Source organism: Brassica oleracea, chromosome C9 (genome assembly GCF_000695525.1).
Source record: "Brassica oleracea var. oleracea cultivar TO1000 chromosome C9, BOL, whole genome shotgun sequence".
Lineage (NCBI taxonomy): Eukaryota > Viridiplantae > Streptophyta > Magnoliopsida > Brassicales > Brassicaceae > Brassica > Brassica oleracea.
This window is the reverse complement of record NC_027756.1, coordinates 11,070,095-11,087,350: the sequence shown is the minus strand read 5'-3', so window position 1 is coordinate 11,087,350 and position 17,256 is coordinate 11,070,095. Positions and strand designations below refer to the sequence as shown.

The 17,256-nt window shown below is 40.4% G+C and overlaps 2 protein-coding genes across 2 annotated transcripts; both read left to right on the top strand.

The window, feature by feature from the left end:
* Window positions 1-260: 260 nt before the first annotated feature.
* On the top strand, window positions 261-4,727 carry LOC106319362 (ABC transporter F family member 3). Its single transcript, XM_013757664.1, has 17 exons — window positions 261-529; window positions 716-931; window positions 1,020-1,209; window positions 1,307-1,515; window positions 1,650-1,808; window positions 2,047-2,175; window positions 2,265-2,366; window positions 2,445-2,591; window positions 2,710-2,772; window positions 2,858-2,904; window positions 3,047-3,106; window positions 3,193-3,275; window positions 3,474-3,568; window positions 3,745-3,831; window positions 4,069-4,242; window positions 4,318-4,380; window positions 4,479-4,727. The coding sequence occupies exons 1-17, from the start codon at window positions 326-328 to the stop codon at window positions 4,602-4,604; spliced, it is 2,154 nt and encodes a 717-aa protein (XP_013613118.1). The 5' UTR covers window positions 261-325; the 3' UTR covers window positions 4,605-4,727.
* A 787-nt stretch (window positions 4,728-5,514) lies between these two features.
* On the top strand, window positions 5,515-11,533 carry LOC106318251. The gene is given in 14 exon segments (XM_013756149.1): window positions 5,515-6,675; window positions 6,764-7,079; window positions 7,155-7,239; window positions 7,427-7,483; window positions 7,768-7,827; window positions 7,897-8,100; window positions 8,175-9,518; window positions 9,732-10,010; window positions 10,013-10,192; window positions 10,332-10,483; window positions 10,716-10,801; window positions 10,893-11,006; window positions 11,095-11,177; window positions 11,265-11,533. Coding segments are annotated over 10 exon segments (3,558 nt in total). The 5' UTR covers window positions 5,515-5,663; the 3' UTR covers window positions 10,353-10,483; window positions 10,716-10,801; window positions 10,893-11,006; window positions 11,095-11,177; window positions 11,265-11,533.
* Window positions 11,534-17,256: the final 5,723 nt, after the last annotated feature.

Sequence of the window (17,256 nt, the reverse complement as noted above, 5' to 3'; positions counted from 1 at the left end):
CCAACTAACATGTGACACCTGCCCCTGAAGGACGAGCCCGAGAATTTCTTAACTAAGAAATAAGATGGCCCGTTTGCAAACGTTTTAAGTATTTTTCATTTTTATTTCGACCCATAATAGCTAAGAAATGGCTTAAGATATGACGATAACCATGTTCTTAAAGGAGAGAACCAAGCTCCATAATAAACCCTCTGATTAAGCCAGATGGTTTAGTAGGGCCCATCAAGGTTCCAAATAGGCCCATCAAGCCCTAAAACGGTTCGCCCTTCCCTTCATTTCTCATCTGAGAGCGAGAATCAAAATCAGAAGAAAATAGAGTGCGGCGATGACGGAAGTTGCGAGCTCGGTGGTGTATGAAGTGCTGGGAAGCAGAGCAAAGGATGTGGACGAGCCGATCATGGAGTACATCATCAATGTCCTGGCCGACGAGGATTTCGACTTCGGCGAGGAAGGTGAGGGTGCCGTTGATGCCGTCGGTGACCTCCTCGTCGCTGCTGAATGCGTCTCCGATTTCGACGAGTGCCGATTGGTAAGCAATCAGCAGAATCCGTATTGACTATACTTCAGCAGAATCCGTACTGACTATACTTCATTTTTGCGGCGATTATCGTATTCTAGATTCGTTTTTATCTTTCTTGCTTGTGTCCTTAGGATCTTCGCTGTTACTGTGGTGAATCATATCTGAAATGATGTGGGGGGAATTGGGATTGTGTAGGTTTGTAGCAAACTTGCGGATAAGTTTGGGAAGCATGGATTGGTGAAGCCTACTCCAACTGTTAGGAGTCTCGCCATGCCTGTGCGGATGAACGATGGCATGGACGACGGTCCTGTTAAGAAGAAGAAGCCTGAGCCCACTGATGGTCCTTTGCTCTCAGAGCGTGACAAAGCTAAGATCGAGAGGAGAAAGAAGAAGGATGATCGCCAAAGAGAAGTACTATATGATTCTATTTTTTTCTTTTGATTCTTTTAGTTTGTTATGTTCCTTTGATGATTGACCGACTGGTTTCTTGTTTATACAGGTTCAATATCAGCAGCATGTTGCTGAAATGGAAGCTGTTAAAGCAGGGATGCCTACTGTTAGTGTTAATCATGACACTGGTGGTGGCTCTACTGTCAGAGATATTCATATGGATAACTTCAATGTCTCTGTTGGTGGCCGTGATCTCATCGTCGACGGATCTATCACCCTCTCTTTTGGACGCCACTATGGTCGGTTTCTTCTTTATTTCTTTTAACGTTCTGTTTAAATCCAAGTAATGGGTGCTTACAAATGAGTACTTGTTCTCTTTGGATTATTACTATACAGGCCTTGTTGGACGAAATGGTACCGGAAAAACAACCTTTTTGAGGTATATGGCTATGCATGCCATCGAGGGTATTCCTGCTAACTGCCAGATATTGCATGTCGAGCAAGAAGTCGTTGGTGACAACACCACAGCCTTGCAATGTGTTCTCAACACTGATATTGAAAGAGCCAAGCTGTTGGAAGAAGAAACTCAAATACTGGCTAAGCAGGTTAGCTACAAGCTTCTTTTACTAATAGAGGAGTCATTGCCTCTTGGTATTAGCATTTTGACTCCTTTGTGTCCTTTTTCCCCGGTTTCATCTGTCTTTGGTTGTACTGTTGTCTATGTTTTGGTTATCTGAAGAGGGAACTGGATGTGGAAGAACCCACAGCTAAGGATGGAGTGCCTACCAAAGATACAGCTGAAGGAGATCTTATGTCTCAAAGGCTTGAAGAAATATACAAACGGCTCGATGCAATTGATGCTTATACTGCTGAGGCTCGTGCAGCTAGTATCCTTGCTGTAAGTTTCCCATTACCATTAAACAGTTTCTGCTGCCCTCTTAGAATATATTTTTCTCTCATGAAAGCATAGATATAACCACAAGGATATGCATATCTGGAAGCAATTCGTGACCAATCATTACAAAAATCATATCAAAAGCTAGATTTGGATGTTCTCTTCTGTTTAATTTTTGCATGTGCTTTTTTGTTGCTTTCCACATCTAAACTTGCAAACGTTGTCTCTATAATATTTCCAGGGGCTCAGTTTCACTCCAGAAATGCAGAAGAAATCTACAAATACTTTTTCAGGAGGTTGGAGGATGCGAATTGCGCTTGCTCGTGCTCTATTTATTGAGCCTGATTTGTTGTTGCTTGATGAACCTACGGTGTGTTTTCTTTATGACCTTCTCTAATTAACATAAATCTGTTTCTTTCTAATTCAAATATCTGAGTTTCCTATCCTCTGTTTTGGTAGAACCATCTTGATCTCCACGCTGTCTTATGGTTGGAAACATATCTAACGAAGTGGCCTAAAACATTTATCGTCGTTTCACATGCTAGGGAATTCTTGAACACGGTACTTTCCTCTCTCTCCCGTGATCTTCATGCAGATAATATCTCTGGACATACGTGTAATGCTTGTTTTTGGCTGCAGGTGGTCACGGACATCATCCATTTGCAAAACCAAAAACTTAGTACCTATAAGGGAAACTATGATACTTTCGAAAGAACACGGGACGAACATGTGAAGAATCAGCAAAAAGCTTTTGAATCAAGTGAACGATCACGGGCACATATGCAGGTTTCTTTTCTTTTTCTTCTCAATGATATTGATATCATATATTCTGTTTTCAACTCGTCTTTGTTTAGTAGTCTTCCTGCGTAGGGATATCAATTTAATATTTATTTTTTCTGTGCAGGCGTTCATTGATAAATTTCGTTTCAATGCGAAGAGGGCGTCGCTTGTTCAGTCAAGAATCAAGGTCTCAACAGTTACAACTATTTATTTGATTATATATGTTGTTGGCCTGTCAGTGGTGCTCTAACATTATTGTTTCTATTACCCAGGCAATTGACCGGCTGGCCCATGTGGATCAAGTTATTAATGATCCTGAGTAAGTTAAACGCCTCTCATAGATTATTGAAATCTGGAATGATGCTATACTCTCGTATTGGATAAAATTGCCGCAGTAGCATTCGATGCTTGCTCTCAGCTCCAATCTTTATATACATTAACCTCTTGTTTTTCTTGTGCAGCTACAAATTTGAATTCCCAACTCCTGACGATAAGCCTGGACCCCCTATTATCAGTTTCAGGTTTGAATCTGTCGCAAACTTCTTTAATTGTGGTATGGGGAGGATCCAGGTGATATATTTTCTTACTCGTTTATTCTCTTTTACAGTGATGCATCATTTGGCTACCCTGGTGGTCCGTTGTTGTTTAAGAACCTGAATTTCGGAATAGATCTGGATAGCCGTATTGCAAGTAAGAAGGCTCCCCCTTCCCTCAATTATGAGATCACACAGATGATGCATCTTTATAAATTATTAATCTTTCATCAGTCATTTTGTGGATATCATTATTTTCAGCATTAAAGAACGTGTAGAACTTCTGAACTTAATTTTCGAGGCTCTTACTAGCATTTAAAGCTCTATATATGGTTTTCTTCTCATCGTTTTGCAGTGGTGGGAGCGAATGGTATTGGTAAATCAACTATTCTCAAACTTATTTCTGGGGAACTGCAGCCAAGCTCTGGAACAGTTTTCCGTTCTGCTAAGGTATGGTAGAAGGGCTCTCTTCCTCTTATCTGAACAACAAATTTGGGATGACCCTTTCTTATTCTTCAGTTATGTTGACGCCTTCTATGTTTAAGGATTTGGATTGGTTTCCCTGCTCTACTAATGCTAAACTTGTCGGTGGCCCTAATATGATGTATTGATATGTCCTTTGACAGGTTAGAGTTGCAGTCTTTAGTCAGCACCATGTGGATGGGCTAGACCTTTCTTCGAATCCTCTTCTATATATGATGCGCTGCTACCCTGTAAGTTCACAAACCCGTTAGATCCCTCTTCTTTGCTTGTTTCAGTTAACAGGACATCATAATCAAGTTACAAAGGACTCATATATATATATATATATATATATATATATATATATATATAAGCAATAGTTACGGTTTGTCTTCTTCTTACGGGGACAAGTCTAGTTTGAATCAAAATATAGACGCATTTGGGTTATCAATATGTCAGTAACTGGTATGTGGATTGAATGGGGGCAGGGAGTACCGGAACAAAAGCTGAGAAGTCACCTGGGTTCTCTTGGGGTCACTGGAAATCTGGCACTGCAGCCAATGTACACTTTGTCAGGTGGTCAGAAAAGCAGAGTGGCATTTGCCAAGATCACATTCAAGAAACCGCACTTGCTATTGCTCGATGAGCCCTCCAATCATCTTGTAAGCCATATTCTTCTTGTTAATAAATAAGCAGCAAAGGATTTGCTATAAACTAATGTAATAATAATGTGTCAGGATCTGGATGCTGTGGAAGCTTTGATTCAAGGACTTGTCCTATTCCAAGGCGGTATTTGCATGGTAACAACAACAATAACTCTAGTATCAAGTCCTTTGTCTTCTTATTAGGGCAAAGATTAAAAAACAAATGTGTGTGTGTGTGTGGTTGTGGTGAATAGGTGAGTCACGACGAGCATCTGATATCGGGAAGCGTGGATGAGCTGTGGGTTGTGTCAGACGGCAGGATTGCACCATTCCAAGGAACCTTCCATGACTACAAGAAACTTCTCCAATCTTCTTCTTAAGTTTTTTCTCTCTAAACCTCAGTTTCATTCCTTTCTGGCCTTTTTCTTGTGTGGATTTTGTTGAAAATCAAACAAGTGAATTTTGAAATCAGTTTATACTTTAAAAAGAAATTATTAATAGTACCCAAAACCTAATAATAATGTGTGTTTATGCTCTCTTCATTTCTCCACTTCTCCTATATAATTCTAGACTTAGTGTTTACTTTCTGAATTCAAATTGTGGAATACAAAATTATAATACAGAGCACTTGTAATGCATAATCAAAATATACCTTTTAGATAAATTTATAGTAATGTTTTCTAGTAATATTTTGTCTACAAACAAACTATTAAATTTGTGGAAGCACCGTAGCTTAATGATGAAGGTTTAAAGGCTTCTAGTCTAGGGTTCGAATCCCAACAGAATACAGGAATCCAGGTTTTAAGTTCCGGAAAAAACGATTTATTACTGCAGACTACGGAAGAAAGACTTACAAGGGATCTTCAACATGGTGCAAGTAAATCCAGTCAGGCGTGGATCTTCGTAGGACGGCTCAGGTGATGCACTTAGGCGTAGATCCTCATAAGGCATGTAGTATTATCGGTTGTCAAATCGTATATGTAATCTTTCTCATAATTGTAATGTCATAAAAAGTCAGCGTTAAAAAAAACAAATTTCCTTCATTGTAAATGACGCAAATTGAATTCTAACGTAATTTCAAAACAGTGGTTGAACACTGGATTAAAAAAGTATGTCAATTAAAGAAAACAAATTTAAAATGTACACAATAATGCATTTTCTATTGAAATCATTTAATTCGGCGAACTGAACGGGATTACGAAGATGGGCCAATGGGCCAGTTACCGTCTAAGCCTTTATGTAATTACTAGTTACGTTTCACAACAAAGCGTTTTGAGAGAAACGATTGAACAACAAACATTTATAATTTTGTGCTTTTCTTTCTTTCTCTCTATCTCTCTCTTCTCCCTGTCTTTTCGATTGGTTTGTGTCAAAGTAAATAAATTGATAAAGCCTGGAATCGAAACTTGTTCGTTCGATAGCGGAACCAACCCTAATTCATGGATCGATTAGAAGAAACCCTAATTTCAGAAGAGGAGGAGGAAGAAGAAGATGTCGATTTCAATCCTCTTCTAAAGGAAACCCCTTCCCGTGAAGCTTCTTCCAGTTTGAGCTCTGATGTCGAAACTCTCGACGCTGAACCTGTCAATAGCATTGCGCCAAGCTTAGACGGCGGCGTCAGGGAAGAAGCAGCTAAGGAGGAAATCGCGGCGGTGCAAGTCGAATCAATTCCCAACGTCTCTCCACCGCAAGGCTCGAAGGAGGAGGAAGAAGATGACGCAATCTGCAAGCGAACCAGAGCTCGGTACTCCCTCGAGAGTTTCACTCTTGACGATCTCGAGGCTTTCCTTCAGGAGACTGATGACGAGGACGACATTCCAAACGTGGATGATCAGGAGGAGTACCGCAAGTTTCTCGCCGCCGTTTTACACAGTGGCGACGCCCCCGAGGTTCACTCGGTGCACGATGATGACGAGGATAACGACCTAGACTTCGAGATTGAGCTCGAGGAAGCGCTGGAGACTGATGACGACGAACCTATACCTGAAAAGGCCACAGCTGATGGCGTCACCAAGCAGCGGCGTGTGACTAGGCAGAAGAGAAAACAAAACATCTGCAGAGTCGATGATTCTCCTGAGCAGGCTGCAAGATTGTTACGCCCTATCTTGCCCGTCGTACAGCCTGTGAGGATGTTGCTTCCTGCTGCTCTTGAATCGCTTGCTTCTTCGTCGGCTAACAGCAAAGGAATTGGCTTCACTCAATCCCAAATTGGAGAGTTGCATTGTTTGATCCAAGACCACCTTCAGCTTCTCATCCAGGTTTACTCTCTTTGTGCACTTGATTATTCACGCCAACAGATTGGCACCCAGGTTCAAGGACTTATCTCTGAGATGATCCAACAACACCAAGGATATGTTTCACGCCAAAGTCATCTTCTTGTCTCTAGTTCCGCATCATCTGTACTGAATACTGTTAATCTAGCTGGCAGATATCTAGCTGATGTTTCTACCGGTATGTTATTGTGTAGAAACATAGTGTGCTATATCTCTATATTTTTTTATTTTGCTATATAATTGTCTTTGTTATTGAACCATTGTAGCTGTTCAAGATTATCGAAGGTGTCAAGTGGAATCCGGTTTTGATGCTTTGTCTCAAAGAGTGCCATTGTTTCCACTTCCTCTCCAGCACATCAACAATCCTCCTTCTATGTCATTATCACATCAGCAGCAGTGTAAGAAGACGTTAGCTGCTACAATCGTTGAATCGGCCAAAAAGGAATCTGTTGCCTTGGTCCATAAGGATATCGCCAAGTTAGCTAAAACCTTCCTGCCCTTGTTCAAAGTATCGCTATATCCCCACAAGCCACCTGCTGCAGCTGTTAGCAATCGGTTCCTTTTCACTGACGCTGAGGATGAGTGAGTTCTTTTTCCTTTCCTCTTTGCTCTAATCTAGTTTAAAAATTGATCCGTTGTGCTGCTGCTTGTATACAGATTATTGGCTCTTGGAATTATGGAATATAACTCAGACTGGAAGGCAATAAAGCAGCGCTTTCTTCCATGTAAAGGCGAGCATCAGGTAATCATCACTGAGTTTCTGTAGATTTGGGAAAAAAATTTGGGGGTCTAAACATAACTGTATTGAATTTGATGTACATCATGATCTGCATGTCCATGTGGTTTGATAGGGTGTTCATCAGCCAGGCTGGTGATCAAGGAATGAAAGACTCGTCTCTTCTAATACATTCCACTTTTATTTGTTTCAGATTCATATTCGGCAAAAAAACCGGAGATCATCTAAAGCGCCAGATAATCCAATTAAGGTCTGTTATACTCTTGATATGGTTTATCACCTTTCTATTTGTATTCTTATCTGTCTGCATGTCGGTTCCCTAAAGTCAGTGGCCTGAACTTGTTTGTCGACAAGCAAGCACTGTGAAACCATATAACATATAAATACATTATGCAAATCTACATTACATGTTTAAGACAGATCCAGACGGATGCGTAATAATGATATGTAGTTGATTATGTTCCAACCTCAGTTTCAAGGTTATACTGGATTTTGTCCTTACTGGTGTGTTTGTGTGTATTTTGCCACTTACAGGCAGTTTTGAGGATGAAAAGCTCTCCCCTGACCCCGCAAGAGATAGAACGTATAGAAGAGGTAATTTGACAAGCTCACCCTTTTAGATATCGTAAAATTTGAATGCTGAGTATAAATTTGAATGCTCAGGGACTTAGGTACTTCAAATTTGATTGGATTTCGGTGTGGAAATTTATTGTGCCTTATCGAGACCCATCCACACTGCCAAGGCAATGGCGCACTGCCCTTGGAATCCAGAAGTCGTATAAGCTCGATGATGTCAAAAAGGAGAAGCGGCGATTATCTGATTCAAAGAAAAGAATGTCCAGAGAGCAGCCGGCATCTACAAAAGAGGTATGTATTTCTTGGCTACCCCTCATAAAAAAATTAGTTTACCGTAACTCACTTTTCTCGCCTACATGTTGCAGGACCGTCATGGTGCTTCCAAGGCCAATGAAAATCATGTTGGACATGAATTGGTGGAAAATTCAGGTGACACATACCTTCATGAAGGATTTTTAGCAGACTGGAGGCCTGGCATGCCAACTCTCTTTTGTTCTACATCTATGCACTCCTTTGGCAATGCAAAGAATGTTCCCCGCAATCAGCCAGTACAAATATGTACTGGTGAAGGGTCTAAAACTGCGCAAATTCTCACAGATACGCGGATGCTGGCACCCGGTACCTCAAGAGCACCGATAATTATGCATTCATATCATCGTGCTCGTAAACTACGCAACAGAAGTGTAGTGAGACTAGCCCCTGATTTACCTCCACTTAACCTTCCATCTTCGGTACGTGTTATCTCACAGTCTGCTTTTGCGAAGAATCAGTCTGTAACATCCTCCAAAATTTGTACGACTAAAGGTGGCATGTCTAGTGATTCTGGGAAGGGAGTTTTGGGTACGGAGCCTCCTTGCCTCTCAGCTGACGGAGATAGCAATGGTCCCCCTTGCGAGAAAGATTTGCCTGCAGAGAGCTCCTCTGGGATGGGCGAGACGGACAATGACTCAGATCTTCAAATGCATCCTTTATTGTTCCGGACCCCTGAGCATGGACAAATTTCATGTTACCCTTCAAACAGAGACAAAGGAGGTTCTAGTGCCTTTAGTTTCTTTTCTGACAATCGACCTCAGCTGCTGAGTCTTTTCAACAGTCCGAGGCAGATCAATCACTCAGCTGATCAGTTTCAGAAAAAAGCATCATCAAATGATCACGAGCCAGCACTGGGGGACAGCTGTTTTCATCCTCTTCTTCAAAGAACTGAGGGTGAAACGAGTTACCTTACTAGTGGGCGTGGGAACTTAGACACAAATATTGGCAAGAAACGCAAATTATGTCAGGATACTTCTAGTGCTGTTGAGAAGACTTGTATCCCTGGTGCTGCTCGTAATGATGTCATCCTGAAATCTGTCAGTTCTAACAAACATGGTAAAAATGTGAACTCAGATATCAATCTAAGTCCGAGATCTTCTAAAGTAAGAGATCTTGGTAGTGTCTCAGCAGCAAATATTTCAGAATTTGCAGACAATTCTATGAATCAACGTGAAGATGGCGCTGAAATGCCTGGATCAACTGCTACTAGTGATAGATGCATTGACGAGATGGGTGATCAATCTAATCTAGGTATAGTGATGGAACAGGAGGAATTAAGTGATTCTGATGAAGAGACGATGGAAGAAGAACATGTCGAGTTTGAGTGTGAAGAGATGGCCGACTCAGAAGGGGAAGAGGGCTCTGAGTGCGAAGAAATCATTGAAATGCAAGATAAGGTAAGTTGTTATTTATTCAGTTATCTACGGTGTGCCTCAGGGAGCAGCATTCTTGTTTGGTAATTTATTTTCCCATAACTTAGGGCCTTGTGAGCTAAAGGATTAAAGCATGTATTGATCCTACTTTTCAGTAGTTTTGTAGATGTTCTTTTTGTTGCGTAGTTATGTGGCTTGTGGATAGTTTTGGTGATGCATGAAATTTTCCGTCTGCAGGATAACAGAAGCTCTGCAGTAGAAGTGGCTTCAACAGATGTCGGTTCTGGCAAAGAACTAGGCAGAGATTCTCCAAGCAGTCCTTGGTTAAGTCTGGATCCCAGTAGCCGTCCCTCATGTAGTAAGGTTAGGGACACAGGGAAGACAGAACCAGCAGATAAAACGAACATGACACAATTTGGTTCCAGTAGATCACGCAGAAAGAGGACACCAATAAAGAGCAGAGATGCAGAATCAAAGGAAGACGTAGGTGTTGCTCGGTTGAGACTGGGTCCTCTTTCGCCCTCCCTTCAGTGAAGAAACCAAGGAACTGTGTCGGAGAGGCAGAAACAAGTCCAAGTGTATTGCATGTCAAGCAAGAAGTAGTTGGTAGCAACACGACAGCCTTACAATGTGTTCTTAACACTGATATTGAAACAGCCATGCTGTTGGAAGAAGAAACTCAAATACCGGCCAAGCAGGTTAGCTACAAGCTGATTTTACTAATAATTGGAATCATTGCGTGCTGATATTAGCGTTGACTCGTTTTAATTTTGTGCCTCTTTTTCGGTTTCATCAATCTTTGGTGGTAATGTTGACTATTGTTTTTGTTATCTGAAGAGAGATAGAATCCACAACTAAGGATGAAACGCCTACCCAAGATACAGCTGAAGGAGATCTGATGTCACAAAGGCTTGAAGAAATATACAAAAGGCTTGATGCGATTGATGCTTATACTGCTGAGGCTCGGGCAGTTAGTATCCATCCTTGCTGTAAGAAGCTCCTTACCATTAAACATATTCTGCTACTCTCTTAGGATATTTGTTTCTCATGATAGCATAGGTATAAAGAAAGATGTGCATATCTGGACACAAGTCGTGACCCATCATTACAAAATGCCTATAAAAAGCTAGATTTGGATGTTATCTTCTGTTAAAAAATTTGCATGTGCTTTTGTTGCTTTCAACATCTAACTTGCAAACGTTGTCTCTATGATATTTTCAGGGGCTCAGTTTCACTCCAGAAATGCAGAAGAAATCCACAAATAGAGGACGGAGGATGTGAATTTGTTGTTGCTTGATGAACCTACGGTGTGTTTGCTTTATGAGCTTCTCCAGTTAGCAAAATCTGTTTTCAGCTTAGATTTCAAATTTCTGAGATTCCTTTCCTCTGTATTGGCAGAACCATCTTGAGATTCCAAGCCTGCCAGCAGTGTGCTCATGTGGAGCAAGTTATTAAGGATCCTGAGAAAGCGAATCCCTCTTATAGATGTATTGAATGATGCTATAGTCTTTGGTATTGGATAAAATTGCTACAGTATCATTCTACGCCTGCTCTCAGCTCCAATCTTTGATACATTAACCTACTCTCTTTTATTGTACAGCTATAAAGTTCCACCCTCGAGAGTCTAACCGAGAAGAAATCGTCATAAATATTGAATTCCCAACTGCTGACTATCAGTTTCAGGTTTGTCACCATCTGTGTGAATCAGACACAAACTTCTCTAGTTTTGATATGAAAGATTTTCTGAACTCGGTTCATTCTTTTCTACAGTGATGCATCTTCTGTCTACCCTGGTGGTCCGTTATCGTTTAGGAACCTGAATTTCAGAATACATCTGGGTAGCCGTATTGCAAGTACCAAGGCTCCCCCCTCCCTAGATTATGAGATTTCAGAGATGATAACCCTTAATTTCTGAGGGCATTTTAAGCTTATTGCATCTCGCCAAAAACGCTTGCAATATCGATGTCAACATGTATCAAACCATTTCTTAATGGGAAGATACCATTATTAGTTGGTGCTATAAAATAACGATTATTAGAACATCAAGTTCTCAAAAAAAAAAAAAAAAATTAGAACATCAAGTTCCATATTCATAGAAGAAAATCAAATACTAACAAACCAAATTAAAGTTCATCATAGATTTACCAAAAAAAAGGTTCATCATAGATTCAAGTGTCAAAATAATACATCAAGCGGTGTTTCATTGAGCTGAGAGCAAAGAAGTGAGTTATTCAAATTTTTTGACAACTTACTTACACTTTGCTTTATTTGGTTTCAGTTTTACAACAATCAAGAGTTGGCCAACGCCTTGGCACACAAACAATTTGATGGCAAACTTTATCACATAAGAAAATTGCATACAAAAAAGACTTACCTGGGCGCAGCGGTTTCAGGACTGCTACGTAGGGCCGCGCTGAGCGTACAGCGGCTTGGGCAGGGAATCACTTCTTAGTATGTCTTACCCAGTCCACAAAGAGGTTTCTTGCCAGTTCTTGGCTTCTTTCGACTTGGTGCACCATTATGAAAGAGATGAAGGAGAAGGGTATGGGTATATCACCTTCAAGATTAGAGGAAAGACTCACAGGGTTGGGTTCACGAGACTCAGCTCCATCTTTGGATTTGGTGATGATAAGGAATCACGCTTGCCTTCTTCATCAGAGATAACAAAAGATGTTTGGAGTTTGATTGCTAGTGAGAAGCGTGCAGCAGGATCTGATAAGTGTAATGAGATCACAAACCCAGGAGTGAGGTATGGTGCTAAAGTTCTCAGCCACACTTTCTATGCTAGAAAAGAACCAAGCGGAGTGAATGAAGATGAGCTGAAGTTTTTGGGATTGAGGCTTCTCCCTTTAGCAGAAGAAGACGAGCTGAAGAACATTCTTAAAGAGGATTACGATGGTCTTGGATTGATAGGAGTGCTTATGAGAAGGTTTGACTACTATAAGCATTGGGCATGGACCACACCAGACGGCACTCCGAAGCTGTTCATTGGCAGTCTGATTACACCTATCCTGGCAGCACTTGGGATTGATTTGGGACCCGTGTCAAAGGAACCAGCTTACATTGATCTCCCATACTTGAAAAAGACTTACTTTCTTGCTGGGAGAACAGGGGACAGATTTGCTTATGAATTTTACTCTGGCTAGAACCCTGCTATTAGTTCTTACTTCTTCCTCCCTAATGAAGAGATGACTTCAGCGCTAAACCCGAAGAACATACGGTTTGATCCAGAGCCTCGCCATCTGATTCCACCAAATCACCCTCGTTTGGATCCCATCACAGCATCAAAAAGAAGCAAAGCACGAGCAGGGACATCTCGGGCTACTAGACACAGCGATGCTGATGATGAGGGAACGCCAGTTTCTCTTTACGGCACACAGCGTTATCACTTTGAGCCTTATGGAGGTACCACGCCAAATTTAGCTCTGCGAGAATCCCTTGCCCTGAATGCCAAGCTGCAGAAATGGAACAAGATGCAAGATAGGACCATCAGCAAGCTCACAAACTCAAGTCAAAATTCTGAAAAGGCAGATGAAAAAGGTTACTGCACTCCTCGCCAAGACTACCATTGGTTCAGGCTGTCAGAGAGATGATGTGATGGGTGAAGCTTGCCCTTCGATGCTTCCTCGGCCCTCCTACTATAAGCGAAGAAGCGAGCCAAATGAGCCAGCCCGTACTTTAGATTATGAGCTTCGCACGCAGAAACCCGTCTCCACCTGCTCGTGAGTCCTCTAACGAGTCTCCTTCCGTCGCCACTGCAGATGACTGGGACACAGAGGGTTCCTCCTTCTATCCTTAGCCAGGTATCTTCTTCACCTCACCTTTGTACATACCAGTCTTTACTTTGCATTTAGTTTTATTTTCGGTATCTCTTTCTCTCTTGATCACACAAAGACTGTTTGATTCAAGTGTGGGGGAAGTACCAACTATCTGATCATTTGTGTGTTTTATGTTAAAGTCATGCATTATAGATATATATTTGCATTAAAAAAAAAGTGTGTGGGAGATACCAAGTATCTGATCATTTGTGTGTTTTATGTTCAAGTCATGCATTGTAGATACATATTTGCAACAAAAAAAAAAAAAAAAAAAACAGAAAGAAGCATGTAGTTGCATGCATTGCATCTTTAAGATTGAGTCTAGAGCATGCACTTATTTGCATTAAAAAAGAATTTGGAGTCTAGAACTTTTAGGGCTGCATCATGCATTGGGGACAATGATTAAATCTACCTTGCAAAGAACTCATGCTTAGAACTCAATTTGATATCCTTTGTAATCATGACAAGTAGCTTGAGCATCCTTTGAAAAATTTGTAGATTTCGAGCCTTGAAAACTCCTCTTGAAACTTATTGATTGTTGAAACTTACTCATCTTTAAAGCCAACTCCAATCTTAATTGAACTAAATGAACTTTAATGCATCTTGCTTATGGTCTCTTGAGTATTAAATCATGGCTTCATACACACTTGAGTTTGTCTCTCCATTTTTATCATTTCTACCTATCTTTTGAAGTGGTAGTTCATTCCTTAAACCCTTCATTCCTTTCAAGCCATCATTAATTGTTGAGTGAGGTCTTTTTGGAAAGCTTTACATATGCATAATGTTGAGAGTAATCGGACGACAATGCTTGGTCTCCATTATTGCTAACTATAAGGCTCACATTGTCTAGCTTCTAGGATGGGATGGGTTTGATTTGAGAGTTTGATCTTGGGAATGTGAACAAAAGTATGAGAAAGAGTGAAAAAAAAAATTGCTAAAGAGTGTACAAAAAGAGTCTAAAGAAAATCAGTCACTAGGGACAAGTGAGGAGAAAAGTTTGAAAAGAGTAAAAAAAAAATAATTGAGCTCAAAAAAAAAAAAAAAAAAATTGAAAACCCCAGAAAGAAGAAAAAAGAGTACATTTATATGAAAGTGAGGGGTAAAAATCAAAGAAAGAGAGAGCTTAAGTTAAAAAAAGAGAGAAAAGTCCCTAGTAGACAAATAAAAGAAACAAAGAATTCAAGTTGAGAGAATGTCTTTTAAATGATCTTGGAGTTTGACATTGGGGAATAAGGGTAGAACTTGTATCATATTTGGGAAAATGGTAGAGCAATGGAGATTGAGCATTGTATGCATGAATTGTTTTTTTTCTTAGATATATTATGCATAATGTCAAAGCTACTAATTTTTTGAGAGTAAGTCACCTTAAAAAGAAATCAGTTAAGCCTCTTGATTCACTATGTACTTAAGCCATTTTCTTTCCAAATCAAATGACTTGGACCAATTGACCATTTGCGAGAATTCACTTATGATTTTGCTTAATGAATGTGAGAAATGGTTGATTTGTTTGTTTGTGGATTCATGATGATGAGTGTAGAGATCAAATGAGTTAAGATAGGTCTAGAGAAGTTAGAGTTGGAAAAAGATTTTGCTTTTGCTATTTGGTATGCACTACAAGAAAACACATGGTTAACGACGAAAATTAACGAGGAAAAACAATCCTCGTAAATTTGCGTCGAGTTTACGACGAATTTACGTGAAAAACTAAAGTCATCGTTATTTCCTCGTAACGTAACGACAAAAATATTTCGTCGTAAAGTGGATGTAACTTTACGAGTATTTTACGAGGAAAAACTATTTCCTCGTAAATACGACGTAAACTTTGCGTGGTATTTACGAGGGAATAGTTTACGTGTATTTAGCGAGGAAATTTTTGAATCCACCAACTTTATAGGTGTTACACGTTTTTTTTGCCCACCTAATTAATTTTCGTCGTAAATTCATAGCAAAATTACAACTACCAGATTCGAATTTTCCTATAAATATGGATGTTTAAACATCATTTTAAACACACCAACAACAAAAAACGTGAAAGAAAAAAAAATGGCTGGCTCCGGGAATATTTACGAGTTGCGGAAGTGGATGTATATGCATAGAGATGCTAACGGGAGAGTGACGAAAGAATACCTTGCGGGTCTGGAGACATTTATGCATCAAGCAGATTCAACACCGCTCGCCCAAGAAAGTGGTAAGATGTTCTGTCCTTGTCGGAAATGCAACAATTCGAAACTGGCAAACCGTGAAAATGTTTGGAAGCATTTAATAAATAGAGGTTTCACGGCAAATTACTATATCTGGTTTCAACATGGAGAAGGTTTTAATTATGATCAGAATGAAGCTAGTAGTAGTAATAGCAATTTTCAGGAAAAAGAACCGGTTGATCATCATTTGCATAATGAACATAGTTACCAGCAGGAGGAGATGGTAGATTATGATAGGGTTCATGATATGGTAGCTGATGCATTCGTAGCTCATGATGAAGATGAAGAACCTAATATAGATGCAAAAAAGTTTTACGAAATGTTAAACGCGGCGAATCAACCACTTTACAGTGGTTGTAGAGAAGGTCTCTCTAAATTGTCGTTAGCTGCTAGAATGATGAATATTAAAACTGATCACAATCTACATGAAAGTTGCATGAACGAATGGGCGGACTTGTTTAAAGAGTACTTGCCGGAAGACAATGTGTCTGCTGATTCTTATTATGAGATTCAGAAACTGGTTTATAGTCTTGGGTTGCCTTCGGAGATGATAGATGTTTGCATCGACAACTGCATGATCTATTGGGGAGATGATGAGAAGCTAGAAGAATGTCGATTCTGCAAGAAGCCACGATTCAAGCCGCAAGGACGAGGACGTAATAGGGTACCGTACCAAAGGATGTGGTACCTACCAATTACAGACAGATTGAAAAGATTGTATCAATCAGAGCACACTGCTGGAAAGATGAGATGGCATGCCGAGCATACTCAGACGGATGGTGAGATGACTCATCCATCAGATGCAAGAGCCTGGAAACATTTCAACAAAGTACATCCAGATTTCGCTAGCAATATCCGGAATGTGTATCTCGGATTATGCACAGATGGATTTAGTCCGTTCGGAATGTCAGGGAGACAATATTCATTGTGGCCAGTCTTTCTTACTCCATACAACCTGCCACCGGAGATGTGCATGCAACGGGAGTTACTATTCTTGACCATATTAATACCTGGTCCGAACCATCCAAAAAGGTCCCTGGATGTTTTCCTACAACCACTGATAAAAGAGTTGAAGGATTTGTGGTCAACAGGGGTGAGGACGTATGACTGTTCAACGAAGACGAATTTTACGATGCGAGCGATGCTTTTGTGGACCATAAGTGATTTCCCTGCCTATGGGATGTTGTCTGGATGGACTACACATGGGAGATTAGCTTGTCCATATTGTAATGGAACGACAGATGCGTTTCAACTGAAGAATGGTAGGAAGACAAGTTGGTTTGATTGTCACCGTCGATTTCTTCACATTGGCCATCCTTACCGAAGAAACAAGAATTTGTTTAGGCACAAAAGGGTTGTGAGAGACACTCCTCCTCCATATCTAACTGGAGAACAAATTGAAGCGCAAATCGACTACTACGGAGCTAACGAAACAGTTCGTTGGGGTGGTAATTGGCATGTCCCTCGTAATATGCCAGATTCTTACGGTGTTCATCACAACTGGCACAAGAAGAGTATATTTTGGGAGTTGCCATATTGGAAGGATCTTCTTCTGCGCCACAACCTCGATGTGATGCATATAGAGAAGAATTTCTTTGAGAACATCATGAATACAATATTGAATGTCCCAGGGAAGACAAAAGACAACATAAAATCGAGGTTGGACTTGCCGGATATTTGCTCAAGAAGCGAGTTACATATTAAAAGCAATGGACAAGTTCCCGTTCCGATATTCAGATTATC